The sequence below is a fragment of the Pundamilia nyererei genome, unplaced genomic scaffold, assembly GCF_000239375.1.
Source record: "Pundamilia nyererei isolate P.nyererei 1_Seehausen unplaced genomic scaffold, PunNye1.0 scaffold00001, whole genome shotgun sequence".
In the NCBI taxonomy this organism is placed as follows: domain Eukaryota; kingdom Metazoa; phylum Chordata; class Actinopteri; order Cichliformes; family Cichlidae; genus Pundamilia; species Pundamilia nyererei.
Window position 1 is genome coordinate 10130161 of NW_005187402.1, and position 17227 is coordinate 10147387.

The 17227-nt window shown below is 41.5% G+C and overlaps 2 protein-coding genes across 2 annotated transcripts; both read right to left on the reverse strand.

Moving 5' to 3' along the window:
* Window positions 1-2580: 2580 nt before the first annotated feature.
* LOC102201933 (gastrotropin-like) lies at window positions 2581-3839 on the reverse strand. Its single transcript, XM_005719803.2, has 4 exons — window positions 3641-3839; window positions 3371-3531; window positions 3174-3263; window positions 2581-3045 (listed from the first exon to the last, which is right to left on the reverse strand). The coding sequence occupies exons 1-4, from the start codon at window positions 3705-3707 to the stop codon at window positions 2986-2988; spliced, it is 378 nt and encodes a 125-aa protein (XP_005719860.1). The 5' UTR covers window positions 3708-3839; the 3' UTR covers window positions 2581-2985.
* Window positions 3840-5708: 1869 nt separating this feature from the next.
* On the reverse strand, window positions 5709-16451 carry LOC102202229 (alpha-1A adrenergic receptor). The gene is made up of 2 exons (XM_005719804.1): window positions 15133-16451; window positions 5709-6882 (listed from the first exon to the last, which is right to left on the reverse strand). Exons 1-2 carry the CDS (start codon window positions 16094-16096, stop codon window positions 6329-6331), a joined length of 1518 nt encoding a protein of 505 aa, XP_005719861.1. The 5' UTR covers window positions 16097-16451; the 3' UTR covers window positions 5709-6328.
* Window positions 16452-17227: the final 776 nt, after the last annotated feature.

Here is a 17227-nt window from a genome sequence, read left to right on the forward strand (position 1 = left end):
TTGTTGTCTAATCATGTTTGCTTGCAAATATTTAAAAACTTTCAGTTACAGAATCCTAAAGAACCAACAAACAAATAAACATGATACCACTGTGAGGAATTTTCCAGATCTTCAGTCTTCAGGGCTCATCTGTAGAGGTGTGGGTGAGGGGAGGGAGAGGGTGGTGCTCCAGGCGTCAGTTTGTTAATGGATCATTTTCCTGTAGGCTTTTGTATGCAGAGCTACAGAAGAAAGCTCCCAGCTTCCTTTGAATGTGTCCTCAGGAGAAAAGGAGAAAAGGGGTTGGGTGAGGAGGGGGATGCAGAGAAAGCTGCTCACCTCATGTCACAATGCAACATTTAATCAGTGTTATTGAAGGGCTTCTACTGTAATTACATCTAACACATGGCTAGAAATGTTTTGTTTATAAAGGTTAATTTGGGTGCTACTTATTTAATACAATGGATATTTTTGTCTTGGTACAGCAGGGGAGTGCTAGATATAGTTTAAAATATCCAGTGCTTACTTTAGTGGGTTCATTGTCTGATTAATACAGTAAGGATCCATTGGACAGTTTTATATAATGTATCATGTATTTCCCCCTGTATCATTATTTTATTTCATTTTATTTTATCCAACCTCACTTAAAAACACTGATTCAGAAGCACAGGTGTTCTGTCAAATACACCTCCCACCCCCTCTCCACATAAGTACACATGACAAGAAAAAACCCCACATGTTTGATGTCATGCTCAATAAAAAAGCCCAGCTACATGATAGGAACCTTATGATATGACATCATATGCGGGATTTTAACCACACACTAGCTTAAAACTTGACAGATTATAGATGGTGATTACAGAGGTTCTGTTTTTTCTCTTTCACGATGAAATGTACCACTGATATAGAAGTGCATTAGAAGTATATATGCATAAATACTTCTTATACATTTGCCACTGTCCAAGTGAACACAGCCCAGTCTTATAAGACTGATAAGTTTTTTTCAACTATATTTACTTTCCTTTGTGTGTTTTTTATTTTTATTTTCTTTTGCATTATTAAGGCAAATAATTCCCATAGTGTTTCGAAACAGACTGAAATTTTTTTTCTCTTGCAAAGATTGAAATCTTTTTTACTCTACGCCGAGAAATTGATTTAAAAGCCAAACTCTTGTTTTTATGAAGAAATAGGGCACCTCCTAGTGGTGAGATTAGAGAAACGCACCTGTAGCCTGGAGTGTCGAGCACAAAAGTCATATTAAAACCAACAGCCACAAAACCACATGCTGAGGGTGAATCGGATGGACTAGACGTGCAATAACCGAACAATCGGGATTTTTCTCACTACTAAACTGTGCTGTTTCAGTCTTTCCTCTCCCTAGAGGTTTTAGAATTGGACTCGGTCCTTTATCTATGACTAAAAAAAACCATTTATTTTGGAAAACATAATGTACAAGGTCTATAATTTCAAGGCAGAACTGGAAGAGGAGATGTAGCATCAGTTACCTCTCATCATCCCACTAAAACCTAATGGGATGGGGAGAAGCACAGATGTAAATACTTAATGTCCCACGTCAATGGTTAATTAATAGTTTTGATGAATCAAAACACCACAAACTACAAAAAAGATTAAAGATCCACCTGAAGCAATCTTTACTAGCAGGTTTATTTTGCACAGATGTGTATGGGGTTGTATTTATGATATCTGTCCCTCCTCGGGTTTTCATGTATCAAATGTGCACAGAAATATATTTTCCCATTTGTTAAACTGGCATTGAATTTGCTTTGAATTTGCTTTTCTGCTTAACTGAGTTTATTACAGTATAAAATAAAGAGAGTAAAAGAGAAGTTGACTTTGAGTTCAAGAATCATTTCGACACAAAAAGGAAGTGATGAAACTGACAGGAAACTTTGCACTTTAAAAACTGATGCTGCAGAAGTTCTTCCGCGGTTTATCTTGTTCATCAGCGCATCAGCTCTGTGGTATCACCGTCAAGTTTCAGGGAAAATATGAAGATAATAAAAGACACAGGAAGTTATTAAAATTATTGTACCGCTTGTTTATGCCTTTGTTAAGGTGTACTGTGGATTTCAGCCTGACGATTCATATCATAAGCTAAAAGAAGTGCTTTATGTGTTAATGCATAAAAAAAGATAACATGTTTTGAAAGGAAGGGAAACTGAAAAAGCATCAGATGCACAGACTGTGGTGTAATATGAGCAAAAGACTCATTTTCCTCTCTCTGTCAGCAGATGTGGTTTTACTTCTGTTCTTTGAGACCAGCTGTGGAAGATTGCACTGCGTAAGCGAGTTTCATTCACTGGTAAAGAAAGATGAGAATGGTGATCTTTCACAGGACGCTCTGTAATTACGGAACAAGGTCTCGCAAGTTTGAACAGAGTAAGAGACCAAATAACAACACCTTAAGGTCGCTGTGTGCTTGCAGCGTTAGAATCAAAGGGTAAAGTGTGACTTTAATGGTCGTAATAATAAAGGCCTTTATGTCAGTGTGAGTTCAGCCCATGCTGTTCTTCACATCACAAGAAGACAGAGGACAGAGCAGTCAAAAAGACTGACTAAAAACTGACCAAGTATTCTGTTAGTTATTCAAATCATAGTTTAATAATCATGAAAAAAATCATTCAGTCTAAACCATGTAAGAGATCACTGCTTATGATTTCACATGAATGAGACATACAAGTAAAAAAAAAGGCTGTAAAACAACACATAAAGGAAGTGGATGGAAAATATGTTGACTTTCAAAATCAGAGCACAGTGGCAGATCATTAGCACTTTGAAGGTAAAATGGGAGATGTTCATTGGATCAAAAATGAACACTGTTTAAAAATACAGTACATAATGTTGTTTGGCCACTTCTGCTGTGTTGGGCCTAAGTTTCAGAGCCGCGAGGCCCAGCGACGCTCTTCCTCGGCCCATTTAACAGGCACTGTCATGCTTCACCTTCTGCAGCCTCTTTTCCATCCAAGCGTGTTGAGTCTCGCGGTGTTAGATCCTCTTGTTGATTCTTTTGAAGGTTACACCCTTCTCTCCTGGAGTTACGCAAGTCTGCATACGCAAAAAAGGAAAAAAAAGAGGATTAAAGATAATCTGGTATTAAAAGAGCAAATGGATTTATCTAAGGGATTATTAATCTCATTCAAAAAGTGTAGTGAATAAGTGGCTTCTTCTCCTACCATTACTAGCTTGTCATCAACGATCTCTGCTGTGAAGAGGTACTGAGGGAACTGACATGAAATCTTGTTGCCTTCCATAGTTACAGGCGCCTTAAGAAAAATATTGTGGAGCTTTGGTTACATGAAGGTTTCATTAAAAGTTGTGAACACTGTCAGCTGCAAATCCTAAGTTTCCTCTGTGCATTTTAGTTCCTCACCTTGAATTTGGATCCTGTCATCGTCGTCAGCTCACATTCTTGACCAACAATAAATGTATTGGACCAGGTCCAGTTCGGGATGGTTTGTGTCCAGGTGAAGTTATTCCCGTCTTGCACCACTTCAGTCACCGCCTTGTGGTCTGTCTTGGCATTTTGAAGACCTGTGAACAAGCGGGTTATATCCCAGAGCAAGAAGTCCAACAAAGTGTAAACAAATGATGCCTGACATTAGTTCATTTGTGGCTTAAAAAAAAAGAAGTATCCTCATACCAACTACTTCCAGAAAATCCTCATAATTCTCTTGACTCTCAAGCTCATATTTCCCACTGAACCCCATGATGCTAAAAGAGCAGAAATAAAAAAAGGGAAGGAGTTCTTGAGTCAAGAAAGGAGTGGCCTGCTCCCGATGTACCACCTTTCTGTTCCTGTCCACTTACACGTTTCTAACAATGTGTCACCCCCACACGTGGTATTTTTCCTAAGACTAGTGTCACAAGCTGCAAAGTATGTCCACGCTCCTGCCTGTATCAGGTTTTTCCAGCCCTTCGCTGATGTAAAAAAAGGACATCTGCATGTTTGAACATGTGGTGTAGTAAAATAGAAGATAAACACAGTATGTCCTAATGCCAGCATCATGTCAAAGGAGGTCGTTCAGGTGAGGTTAAGCAGTTTACACCAGAAAAGAACTTCCTTCAAATGAAAGTAGAAGCTACTGTTTTGTGGATTTATTGAGAAATAATGGAAAAAAACTGTGTGTCATTCCCCCTTGCTCTCTTCCTGCTTTCCTGTCTGATCTCTATTGCTGTGCTGTGAAAAAAAGCTGTTTGGTGGCTAAAAACCAGCAAAAAAGTGAAATCCAATTCCACAGAACAAGTAATATATATTTTTTATATCACCGTTAAGTATAAAAGGAAGATGCCAGAATATTCACACCTGAGACTGAATATGTGACATTTTTCTGAAAAAGATTTATTAAAATGAATAAAAAGAAACATGCAAGACGTTTGCACATTTCTGTTGGTGCTTGCAGTCAGGAAGGTATTTAATCTTGAAAGGAGGTGAAAATAAGGTGAAAACAAGGCTGCTGAATAAGATGTTAAAGCCCTCTCACCTGAATGTGTTAAATCTTGGACCTTTGCGAGAGCAATGGCTTCATTTCAGCTGGTAATAAAGAGTGAAACGCAGTGCTAATTTATCTCCTCCTCTGCTACCTGCAACTCTTTGTAAGCTCCACTCACCTTCCACTCTGAAGCAGAATAAACAGCTGGTCTCTCTCGAAGTGCTGAATGTACTGTGTTGTACTAAGTGGTAAAATCCATGTAAATTATTAGCATTTTTTTAAATTACAAAGTAAAATCACTTTGTTATCTTGTTATTTTTAAACAGCTTCTTATGTGGATTGTACAGATTCTTTAAATATAATGTGTTTTATGATGTGTTGGTGATCTATAGACATGTTGGTGGGTGGATATTGTTAATATTATTGAGGCACGCTAATTGCTCAATTTTTTATTTTATCCATCAATCCATCCAGCCAGCTTCTTTTCTTATCCAGTTCAGGCCTGCAGAGCGAGGAGCCGGAGCCTATCCCAGTTTTTGGGAAAGGTGCAGGGTATGCCAGGATGCTGTGACGTGACAATACAAACCACCACTTTACTCTTATTACAAATCAAACAGTGTAACTGTGTGTCTTTGTACCTGTAATGAATCACAGACAAAGCCGGCTTTGAATCATTGGTGGAAAGGACCAACAACTGTCAAGGAAAGTTCCAGGAAGTGTGACTTTATGAAATACACAAAGGACAAAATAAAAAGGTGGATTTTGCATCTTTTAGTAGAAAAAAAATTTAACTGCTGGATCATTTTTGCTGCTAATGTAATAGAGTATGAGAAGCAGATGAATTAACATAATAAATCTTTAAATATGTGTAATGATTACTTGTATGTGTTGAATTATTTGACAAAAGTGCAGACAATCCCCTGGGTTCTGTGTTAGTTTTTGTTCTTGAGGGTTTTTTTTTGCACTTTTCTGATCTTCTTCATGTTTCTGTCTCCAGTATTGGATCCTCTCTTTTATATCTTCTAAAAAAATCGGATTTATCACACTCTTAATTGGTAGTTGGTGATTAATACTTTAATAACAACCGATCATGAGCTGTGTTTACGTTAACTATCTATATAATGAGGAAAACCTTTTTTTTGTAAATCTAATAAACACCATCTGCTTCTGCTTCTATCATCAGACTGATGTTAACACCTCGGATAATACCTGAGAGAGCTCTTTGTTTGCCAGAGCAAAGTGAGAAATGAAGAGTTGGCCTTGAAGCAGAATTCAAGCAACGTTCTACTTTTATTTATTCATCACATTTCTACAAACATACAAAGAAGATGATATGGGATGATTGTGTGCACAGCAGATAAAACAGGTTATACTTTATTTCCACAATATACCATAAAGATACCAAGTGACTGCAACAGAACAGTGATCGTTTGTTTTTCCACGCTTTTTACACGACTCGGGTTCTTCGACACGTTCGCTCTTGTACAGAGCAGATGTGGAGTTGTAACTGAAAGGGAGTGAGAGGCTGTGCTGGATGGAGGTCCTTTCAGTCTTTTCTCCTAGAGTCTGAATAAACAAAAAAAACATGCATGCACAGATTTGTGTCCAGTCCCAAGAGGGCAGCAAACACTGTGTCAGAGCTGTTACTGTCTACTGAAAGAAACTCTACTTTCAATCTCAGTTACAGCAACATGGAACGACATACCTGTGATACAGCAGCATAGTCAGTACTCTTCACCTTACATTGACAGCTTATGACAATGATAATCCACTGACTGATGAATGATCATGGGATCATGTACAGTGAAGCCTGTGAAACCCTACTTCCCTGCTCTGTTTGTTACTGTGATCCCTATAAGGAATGAACCAGTAAGTCTCATCTTAGTACGGCGAATGAGTCACACTTTGTCAACAGGCACAATAAGGTCTTTGTTGACCCCTCCCTTATCTTTATTCTTCACAAAGGAGAAAGAGAAAACTCCTCCTGTAGTTTCCTCAGCGGTTCTCCCTCCTCTCAGAGCTGTCAGCTGGCAATCAATGGGGCTGCCGGGCAGCAGGTTGGGGGTGGAGGGAGTCGGGGTGGTAGCTCCCCAGATGTATAATGCTTCCCCCTCAGGGCAAGGCGGCAGACCCTTACTCAGGTAACTCGGGCTCGGGCTGGCTGAGGACGGCAGAGTACGCTGGCTTCCGTTCAGACAGCCGGAGTTGTGGTCCGTTGAGTTTTTGCGTGAGTTTCCAGAGGAGCTGAAGGTGGAGGAACGGTAATTATACTCTCTCCAGCCGGGACGTTTGCGCTGGTGACACTGGCATTTCAGGATCCGGATGAAAGCCAGCTTGAACTCGCGGTTGTAGCAGGGGTAGATGATGGGGTTCAGGCAGCTGTTGAAGTAACCAAGCCAGAAGATTACTTTGAAGAGGGATTCAGGTGGCCGCAGGTGCACATTAAAGGACCCTGGGACAGCAGGGGGTAAAAAGAGAAGCTGCTCTTAGTCATGAATAGTAAGCATGGCTGATGTAGTCGCCTACACATTCTACACATTCACCAATACAACAAGTGAAAGATCCTTTTTTTGATCCAGGGAGGAGACACAAACTGGGATCTGACAGAATCTGCCAAATCAAACATTTGGAGCTATTGTGAATAAGGCTCTGTGCAGAAATCCTAATTTCTTCTGTTCTTTGACTAGTTCACATAAAACTAACATCAATCCTTCTATTTTCTTTCTCTTATCTAGTCAGTAATGTAATGCGGTGTGGTGGAGGGGTTGGAGTCCAGAGGCCCCATTATAGCTATAGCTAGCTTCTTGGCTAACACATAGACAACCATTCACATTCACACCTAAGGCCAATTTAGAACGGCCAGTTTAAATAACCTAACGATAACTCAGGTGATACCGTGTGATTAGGAGCTAAAATGGGTGCCTACCACTTTAAGGATGTTAAATCAATCACAGCAGCGGTTTAGTGACTTGAGGGGCGTGGCCTAAGTAGACGGCAGTGTCATGGTTTTCTGACCTGTACACAAGTAAGTTCTTATTTTTGATTATATCTAAATGGAATTCATTATTACCTCTTTCGTTTGTAAAAGATAAATAAACCGTCAAGTGAAATCGATTTTTCTATATAAGAACATGTGTCAGCCATAAACTCTTTTATTACCCTACATATATTCTAACGTCTCAGTTTTCACTATTTTCCCTGAGCTTTTTAACTTGTTTGTATGCAAGGCCGTCAATTAAATCTCAGAAAACCAGGCTGCACAGTACAAATGAAGCCAATTAGCTGAGTTCCTAAATTTTAGACTCCAATTAAGTAACGCTTATCCTAATAATAAAATAATGTTAAAAATAATGTTGTTAACTAGACTTCGATTGTTACTGTAAAAACAAACTATCAAAAATCTCTGATATAATTCAGATTTGAAAACTTGGGTCTTTAAATGACTGATTTATTTTCAGAGATATGCGTGTTCACCTTGTGACACCCTTCTGCAACTCCTTCGTAGTGGCAGTGCAAGAGTCTCTGGGTGTTGCCAAGGCTTAAGTGCCAATTGTCTACACTTCCAGAGGTGTGGGTAAAGGCATGGCTGAGGATAGGTTGGGGGAGATGACACTTCTTCTCTTCAATTGCTCTCTGGGATTTTTTTTTTAAGTTGACGTCCCATCCATCCCCTTCCATTTATCCTTCTCAGGGTTCTGTTGAGGTTATTGAATGATTTATAATAAAAACAATGCTTCTGCAAACTCTGGTGTCAATCTCCACTTTATGAACAAGTCTCTATTGTAGATGAGACATTAGGTCTCAATGGGACTACCTATATAAAAAAGGTTAAATAAAAAATAATAAATAAAAACGTTGTGGCTTTTGAGCCGGATTGAAACAGCTTTTTTAATTTAAAGATTGATCTGATGGCTAGAGTAATTCAACAGTTAACATACTAAAAGTGTTGTTTACTCAAAGACCTTACTCATTTTAGGTAGTATCATGTGTTCTCACTGTTTCACCAGCAGAGATTCAGGGTTCATGACAAGCTAAGCTATTCGCCTTCTGACTCAACCTCCACACTCGAAACACAGTCGTGAAAGTTGACCTTTTCACCTGAAGCATCCGAAGTTGAGATTCCAACGACCTTGTACATGTCGGAAAAAATGTGTATTAAGTTGTGCTAAAGAAATGTTTTCAGCAAATGACTCATGAATAAGCATGCAGTCCTGAGCTACATTTATAGTGAGCGATGATATGCTCATTTTTGCTAAATTTGAGGATTGAATCTCTCCTGTGAAAGTCAGCAGAGGTTATTTATATATTCTGTAAGGGAATATGAAAGTGTACTATGGCACCTCAGAGTCATCTGGAGGCTGAATAAATGTAACTGACAGAAAGTGATCAACATGGATCAATTACAGCCATTTAATCAGGTCGTTTTAAGATCATTTTATACTCATTACACATTACTGAGACTTCCTGGTTTAGTTATCCTTTATTGATGTTGCATCATATCCAACAGGTGGCAGCACTGATTAAGATAAACGGGGTTTTTTTTTACTCTTAGACCGTTTGCAGTCTTCAGATGAGGATGTGAAGACAGTTAGTTCCATATGTTATTCATCATTACAGAAAACCTTGTATTTAGGAAGGCCTTCACAAGCAGATAATGTGTTTCCTTAAAAAGAAAAAACCCAAAAGAAAGTAAAACAATACACTTGATCAAGAAAGCAGAAAAGGTGAGCTGACCCTGAATTCCCTTTTAGATAAATGCGCCGTGGGAGAGACGAGCTGGTCTGAAAAGGGGGAAAAAAGGTTGAAGTGAAATGACAGTTTGTCCTGTCAGAGGTTATGGAGGTTACACTAGCAACACAAGTGCCTCCTTTCTGCACGGTGCCTAGTGGCCTTGTCTGTGTTTACACAGGTAACATGGCTGAAGCTGTGCAGACGTGATCGTTGGTCAGACTCGACACGAAAAACGAAATGATATCATTTTGAAAGAGTATGAGGCAAGTTTGCCATGTATGAGCAGATCTGGGCTGGGTTAAATTGCATTAATCTACCCCCTGCTGTGCTTTTTGTCCTACTGTGGCTGAGCTTAAATACAGGAAGGATATCTTACAAGCTAATGAGGTGAGAGGGGAAGCCTGAAGACTAAAATAGGGGATTAATAAGCACAGCACAGCGTGATTAGTGTGAAACAGACACATTGTGCGTTTGCGCGCGTGTTTGTGTGTAGGCTGATGTGAGTAAAACAACGTTTCTTTACACCAGCCCACATTCCTAAATTGATATCACATTCCTGGATAGGCTGAGGATGCACCACGATCTCAGGCTTTCAAGTGTGAAATGACCTCTGACAACCAGAGACACCTCAGCTTACTTCTTCATGAAAATCAGATCAACAGCTTTAACGATTACTCTAAGCTGTACAAGGTGCATTATACACAACACAGCCAAAGGGTGAACTGACGCAGGTACCCGGGTCAAAAGCACACTTTGATTTTGACGTCGCAATAACATGAGAGCATGGAACCAGACGTGTTCTTTCCAAAACGCACGCACACGTACACGCTGCTGTGGACAATTTGTAATGTTGATGAAAGTGATTGTTTGACAATATGAGGAAATGTCGCTTTCAGCTTTCATCCTAATGAGTGGCTCCAAGTACTAGAAGCTGTCTCTCTCTCTCTCTCTCTGTGTGTGTGTGTGTGGTAGCTAGACTGTGAGATGAGACTGCTGTCTGAATGAGTCTTGGCCCCATAAACTCCAGATGAATCGGTGTCTTCTTGGTGGCTGGTATTTTCACATGCTATTTTCCCCTCTGCTCGGCCACTTAAATGTGATTACATAACTGTGTGAGCTATGAGCGTGATTGGGATACAGAGGAGGGGATTTGGTGAATTAAAATATGGTCATTCCTTCGTTTCTCTCCATGTCTGTCTCTCTCCATTCATCTCCATTTGTCAGTCTGTTTCTCTGTGTAGTAGCTGGCTGCAAATCAAAAGGATTTGACTGCCTGCATCACATCTCTGCTTATTCTTTTCTCACCCATAACCTTTTGAAACTGATCAACCCTGATTATTAAATATTTTGCGTGCTTACGTTCTGTAACGTCTCGGTTTGGGCGACAGTAGTATAAATCTACACCACGTGCATCTGGATTGGACACCGAGAGCATGCATCCACACAGGCAAAACCGATACGAAGCACCGTCTCCATCCTCGGAAACCCCCTTTAACAACATCCCGATCATCCCACAGAGAGTATAAGTTGGGACCCTGCCATCATGTTCCCGTGTCTCCTTTCAACACAAACGTGGGATAAAAGTGTAGGAAGCGCTGGCTGACAGCAGACCTTCCAGTGTCCAGACATGGTTCATGTTTGTGTGTTTAAGTTCTGTGTGAACGTGGTCCATTTTTGTCCTCTTTCAAGTGTTTATGTTTAAAAGCTATAGTATAAACGGCAGAGGAGGCGATGGGCTCAGCCCTGGGACAATAGTATACAGATAAACGTGGGCGGGTTGCGGCCTCACCCTTTCTGTTAATAGAAATGTTTGCACCTCCTTCCTGAGGACAGGCACACGCATATTTCACTCTGAAACACAGGAACATCTTAACAAAACATGGCATCCTGTTATTCTAACTAATTGAAGTAGTGATGCCTATTCTGTGCCATGTACACACACACACAATCTGCTCTCACACATCCTGTTTCATAACACAGCAGTAAATATGATTAATACGTCTTGATCTGAGAGGAAAAAAGCATTATTGCCCTCTCGCTTTGCTTTCAATGAAAACCGTAGCGTGAAGCTATTTTTGGAAAATTGAGCTGACATCCCAGAGACCCCTCGTCTTCACCCCGATACCCCGTGGCACCTCCTGCTCTGCTCTGCCACCTCCTTTCTTTTTCATTGCTTTGACACTTAACTCTCTAATTATTTTTCCTTCTCAAAAAAGCATTTGAGTTAACCCTGGAGCGCACAGGCGGGCCAGCTCAGCGGCCTTAAAAGCCAAAGAAGCTGTATGAGAATCCCACAGAATTAACTGTTTCTGCTCAAAAAATGAGGAAACAACACCTCAGGTGTTGGATTCTCTCACATTTAGACACGCTGCTTGCACCACTTGTTCAATGCGAGGCCTTCACAGGACATTAGTGCCTATGCTGGCTGTGACAGAGCTGTGGGAAAATATGTGCAATGAAACACTAAAAACTTTTCTTTGGATGAGCGCAGAGATGAGGACAAGTGTGAGGATAACAGTCGATCTGGTTCTAAAATATATTTATTTGTGTGTATATTTATTTAAAGTTAAACATTTTTTCCCCTTTAATAGCAATATGAAGAAAGCTTTTCTTCATTTATATCTATGCAGGCCTGAAAAGTCAATTAACTGATTAGTCACTGGAGCAAAAATTAATTAGTAACCTCGCTGATAACTCAGAATTACTTTCAGTTATTTAGCAAGCAATTCAATATGAGCTGCACTCGTTTTACTCATGTGGGCAAATTGACTTTTGTTGTTCAGTAAATCTTGTAGATTTTGTAGATTTTAATTGTTTATGAACAAGACAAACGCATGAAAATGTCTAATTAAGCTGATAAAACTATGAAATTCATCTCATCACAGACATGAAATAAATAAATATTTGTAAACAATCATAAAATCTGCTTCTGTGCACAGTGGCCTTGGAACACTTTAATTTGCATGTGAACCCATGTTGCTATAGCTTTTGCTGCAGAGTTGCCTTAAGCTATTATCTTGCATGTGTTATATGAGACCTGCTTAAGGGACATATGAGATTTGAAAGGTCAGTGTCAGTGTAAATAAATAGTTATCAACAGTAAAAGTACATCATGGAGTGTACTGGCTGCCCTACTGCACCTCTCACCCTATGACAGCTGGGATAGGCTCCAGCCCCCAGTGCAAACCTGGACTGGATGGATAGATGGATATAATCTAACTTAGATATTTGGATGAAAATGAGTCTTTAGGGAAAAATAAAACACCATGAAACAAAATTAAAAGACTGGAAATCGGCTTCAGTCTGGGTCAGTTTGTCAGATGAGTCAACACAACAAGCATCAGGAGGCACTGGTGCACATGATTAATGGAAGTGGGACGTTTACATGACTGTAAAGTTGCCTTTACAAATTGTTGTGTTTGCACTGTAGTGCCTACTCTGAACTTCTTCAATCTTGTTCCCGAAAAATCAAAATCAGAATCAAATAAACTTTGGAAACTTGCTGAAGCCAACCTGAAGTGAACGCAAGCTTTACATTTTTAAAAGAGAAACAGCCAGACTAATAGGCTGATACATTCTAAGTTTAGGTATGACGCTTTTACCGACAAATATGCAGATGCTGAAAGTTCACAGCAAGTGTGTGTTAGATTTTGGACCGCTTTTCGTCCAAAGTAGCTGGTTTGGAGTACACTAACTTAAAAAAAATTTGACGTCGTGTTTATAATCCTGAGGTTTTTGCTCCAAGTTAAAGGCGTAAAAGGAAAAAGGACACTTTAAAACCTGAAAAGGAATGACTCAAACTGTGGGAACCGTTGCTGCCTGCTTGCCATTTATGTACAATGACAAAAAAATAAACTCCACAGTAATAACAGACGTTGCGTAAGATAGGTGAGACCTGTAGCTAAGGGACAGTTCATATAATTCTTCACAGGTTAAAACTTGATGGATCTGAGGTTGCAGTGGCTCCTTTTGGCCAGCCTCACTTTGATCTCTGAAAGCTTTTAATTGTTTAAAAAGCTGCAGTGATGGATGAGGCAGAAGCATCTGCAGCCACGCTGACACAATCGCTCAAGACACAAACGAGCATAACTTGCAATGCATTCACATAAACACGGATAAATATTTCATCACCCATCCACTGCACACCAGCACACACACACACGCGCGCACACATCACCAACCACATGAGTTACAATACGAATCAGTGGCAGTGTGCAGAGGAAGGAGCAGGATAATAACAAGTGTGAAACAGGAAATCCCACTCTGTGGGTGGAGGCTCGGATCAACACAGGGATAGTGCCGCTGTCCTATCAGACTTAAGACGTGAGTCACACCAGAGAGCAGAGAGCAGGACAAACTTTAACTTCAAAACAACATCTCCCACAAATCTGCATCTGAAAATAGAGGTGCCTCAGGGCCCCGGTTCAGCTCCCTGGGTTGAGCAGGCGACCCAGGCTAACGCAGAGGTTTGAATCCGCCCCAAGGCCTTTTACTGCTTTTTTCCCCCTGCTTTCCTGCCTTCTCTAGACTGTCCCAACACAATAAAAGCTGAACAAAATAAAGGCTAAAATAAAATATGTTAAAAAGAAAGGGAGCTCGGTGCCCAGCTTTGACATGACTATATAGTAGCACCATTCTCTGCCAGAGTACTCTCTCTGTGGATGCTTTTATGAATCTCTTAAGCCACTTAAAGTGGGCAGTAAATAAAGCTGCATGGTGCTTTGTCGCAATGTATCAGTATTCTACACCAGAGACTGTAAAGAGAAACTTGGGGGCTGGTTTTTGGCAGTGTCTAAAGAGGGTCCTTCTGAAGTCCACCCCTGAATGTAGGCGTAGAAGCCTCTCAGAACTGCAAATTGAGAACTTTGTAAAATCACATTTGGTATGTACATTCGGTATCTCATCCAGGATGCCTTGGGGCAAAATAATCCCTGCCATGTAGCACTCCATAGTGATCCTGCCTCAGGTACTGCGTGTGTGTGTGTGTGTGTGTGAGAGGATGTGATGAGCTGCAGCTTGAAGCCAGGTGCATAAACACACTCCCTTATAACGACGCTAAATGAACACATGCAGACACATGGCTGTACACAAACATATACATATAGCCCACGGTGCCCCCGCGGGGTTAATCCCCACACATTCAGACCATCCGGCCCATTCTTGAATACAGCGCTTGTTTTTCAGTGAGGCCGTTTCCCCCTCCCCTCCCAAATGCCACTGCTAAACAAAGACTTGATGTTTTCTCAGCCTGCAATACATTGCTTCATTTCCACTGCAGTTTTTTAAACATTCATGCCAGAGTGCTGTTGAATGCTCGCCAGCGCCAGTGGCATCATAAGGGAGCCTCAGCAGGCTCCACAGGCTTCTGAAATGACTGACCAGAGCAGAGAGAGGCCACCTACCACTCACAGTGTATTTAGTGCAACAACAAATCAAATCAGACACTGAATTACGCTGAAAATATTTGGATGAGCTCTCAGTGAATTCCACTTCCTTGAAATGTTTTGGCGTTTCCAATGGGGCCCTGATTTCAGAGAAAATGGTGAACTTTTAACTTTGCAACATAAACAGAGGCTTAGGCCAGATCAATGATATAGATTCATTCATTCTGCGTCACATATTGCTACAAGATAAGGGGTTTTACTTCAGCAGTAATGGCTAAACCCGTAGAGCCCACCGAGACGTTTAATGATAGCAGAGCAACCCAGGAGATTCTGTGTGCGGCAGATATGATTTGCAATGCCTGCAGCAGCGTTTAACAGCAACAGTTTAGCTTCCCAGAGACATTTATGTGACTGAGATGTATTTTCTGCAGGCTGTTTTTGACCAATTAAATATCTGTTTTTAAACTGGCTTCCAGGGGGAACAAAGGTTGTCGATGTCTTTTTGCAAATTGCTTCATGTAAAAAAAAAAAAAAGTATAGTCGTGGGGCGTACAAAAGACCCCCACCGAGTGACGTACGGAACCTACCTATGGGTAAGGCGAGAAAGAAGGGCAGCCAGCAAAGGGTAAACATGCCGACCACAACTCCCAAAGTTTTAGCTGCTTTCTTCTCCCGGGAGAATTTCAGCAGTTTTACCGTGAGCGAACTTCTAGCCTGGTTCGCGCGACCCTTCCCCGTGCCAGAGCTGCCGGGATCCTCGTGCACCTGAGATCCCTTGTGGATCCTGAGGGTCAACTCGCTGGAGTTCATCCTCTCCCGCATCACACCTGCCTCCAGGTTCTTAGTGGTCCTTTTGGCGACTATGTACACACGGCAGTACATGGCCAGTATAACGACGAGAGGGATGTAGAAGGAGCCGAGGGAGGAGAAGAGCGCGTAAAACGGCTCCTCGGTGATGGGACATATCGTGTCGTCCGGCGACGGTGGCTGCTTCCACCCGAGCAGAGGGCCGATGGAGATGACCACCGACAGCGCCCAGACCCCAAGCATGGCCAGCAGAGCCCGCTTCTCCGTCACGATACCCGGGTACTGCAGCGGGTGGCTCACTCCAATGTAGCGGTCAATAGATATTACGCACAGGCTCATGATGGACGCGGTGCAGCACAGCACATCCACCGCCGCCCAAATGTCACAGAAGATCCTGCCGAACACCCAGTAGTCCAGGATCTCCAGTGTGGCTGACACAGGCAGCACCGTGGTGCCCAGCAGCAGGTCCGCGATAGCCAGGTTGATGATGAAGTAATTGGTCGGGGTCCGCAGGTGCCTGTTGCACACCACAGCGAGAATTACAAGGATGTTGCCCGCAATGGCAAACACGATGAAAGCCCCGAGTACCAAGCCGAGCGGGATGGCTCGGGTGAGGTCCATCTCGCTGCGCACCGTATGGTTACCCCCAGAGCTGTTAGTGAAATTGAACTGGGAAGACGCCCCGTCGAGTTTCGAGGAACCATTTTTCCACAAGTCTGTGACATTGTCAATGCTCAGACTCATTTTGACTCACAAAGTCCTCCATAGCAGGCTCCAGACCACTTGTAGCTTTAAAGAAAGGGCTTTAACACAAACTGCCAAAACGGTCTGTGTGCGCATGGCTCACTGCGCTTCTTCGAGTTCGCTTCCAAACGTTTTATCAGAGAAAAGCGATCATTGTGCAGCCGCACGTTCCCCATGCAGTCCGTCTCCCCCCACTCTCCTGAGAGGTTAGTGGAGAAGTGAGGGGGGCAGCAGTCATCTCCTGCCTCCTCTCCTCCGCACACAGCGTTGCCATATACTGACCAAACATACCTAAATACGCGCTTATGAAGTGCGCGTGACGCACTGCACGAAGAGCAGTGATTGCGCAGAATACGTACATAGTGTCGTTGCTTCACTTTCTTTCTTTCTTTCTTTCTTTCTTTCTTTCTTTCTTTCTTTCTTTCTTTCTTTCTTTCTTTTGACTTTGCAGGACGCAGTGAGGAATCGCGCTTTTTGGGTGAAGCACTTCATTGGTGTCCGATTTATTTTTCCCCACTGTGGGAGGGTGCTTAACTGGGCATTTACAAGTTCCACAACCACATAACTTTGTGAGAGTAAACCTCGTTGGTGCAGTTTTTTTTAAAAAGGTACTTATAGCTTGCTTGGCGGTACGCTGGTAAAAAAGTGTTTTGTTGACAGAGAAAATAATGACATAATTTTAAGCCAAGGTGTCCTGACTGTAAGAGATGCTCAGTTTCAGTGCGGTAAATATTCAGGATGTTCCAGCAGTCAGCTTAGATGGTTAAGCCTTCAACTTCAAACCGATTAAGTTCAAACGTAGATTACACATCACATACAATCCTCTCTCATATGACAGCTATCTCTCGTGAATTATATTCCTATTTTGGTAAAATGCAAGAGTTCCTCAGAGTAATCTCATCTTGGGTATACCGTATAAGTTAGGAAGAAGTGGCAGGCTTAGTGGACTGGCACATGCGCATTCCAGAGACAGGTTCCTCTCTTAGAAGCACTTTATAAAAAGGCCAACCACTATGGGTCTAATTTCCACAAAAGTAAATATTTTTTTTCATGTTTATTGAATTACAAATAATATATATGTACCTACAAATAATTACCAGTACATAAACTAGAATATAAAAGCAAAAATTA

What these genes read in the sequence shown, in the direction of transcription:
- LOC102201933 (XM_005719803.2), bottom strand. Translation starts at nt 3,707, where the DNA reads ATGGGGTTCAGTGGGAAATATGAGCTTGAGAGTCAAGAGAATTATGAG. An exon ending in GGATTTTCTGGAAGTAGTTG is followed by an intron (nt 3,532 to 3,640) that starts GTATGAGGATAC and finishes GCTTGTTCACAG; the next exon opens with GTCTTCAAAATGCCAAGACA. An exon ending in TTGATGACAAGCTAGTAATG is followed by an intron (nt 3,046 to 3,173) that starts GTAGGAGAAGAA and finishes TTGCGTATGCAG; the next exon opens with ACTTGCGTAACTCCAGGAGA.
- LOC102202229 (XM_005719804.1), bottom strand. Translation starts at nt 16,096, where the DNA reads ATGAGTCTGAGCATTGACAATGTCACAGACTTGTGGAAAAATGGTTCC. An exon ending in CTTTCTCGCCTTACCCATAG is followed by an intron (nt 6,883 to 15,132) that starts GTAGGTTCCGTA and finishes CTGCTGTCCCAG; the next exon opens with GGTCCTTTAATGTGCACCTG.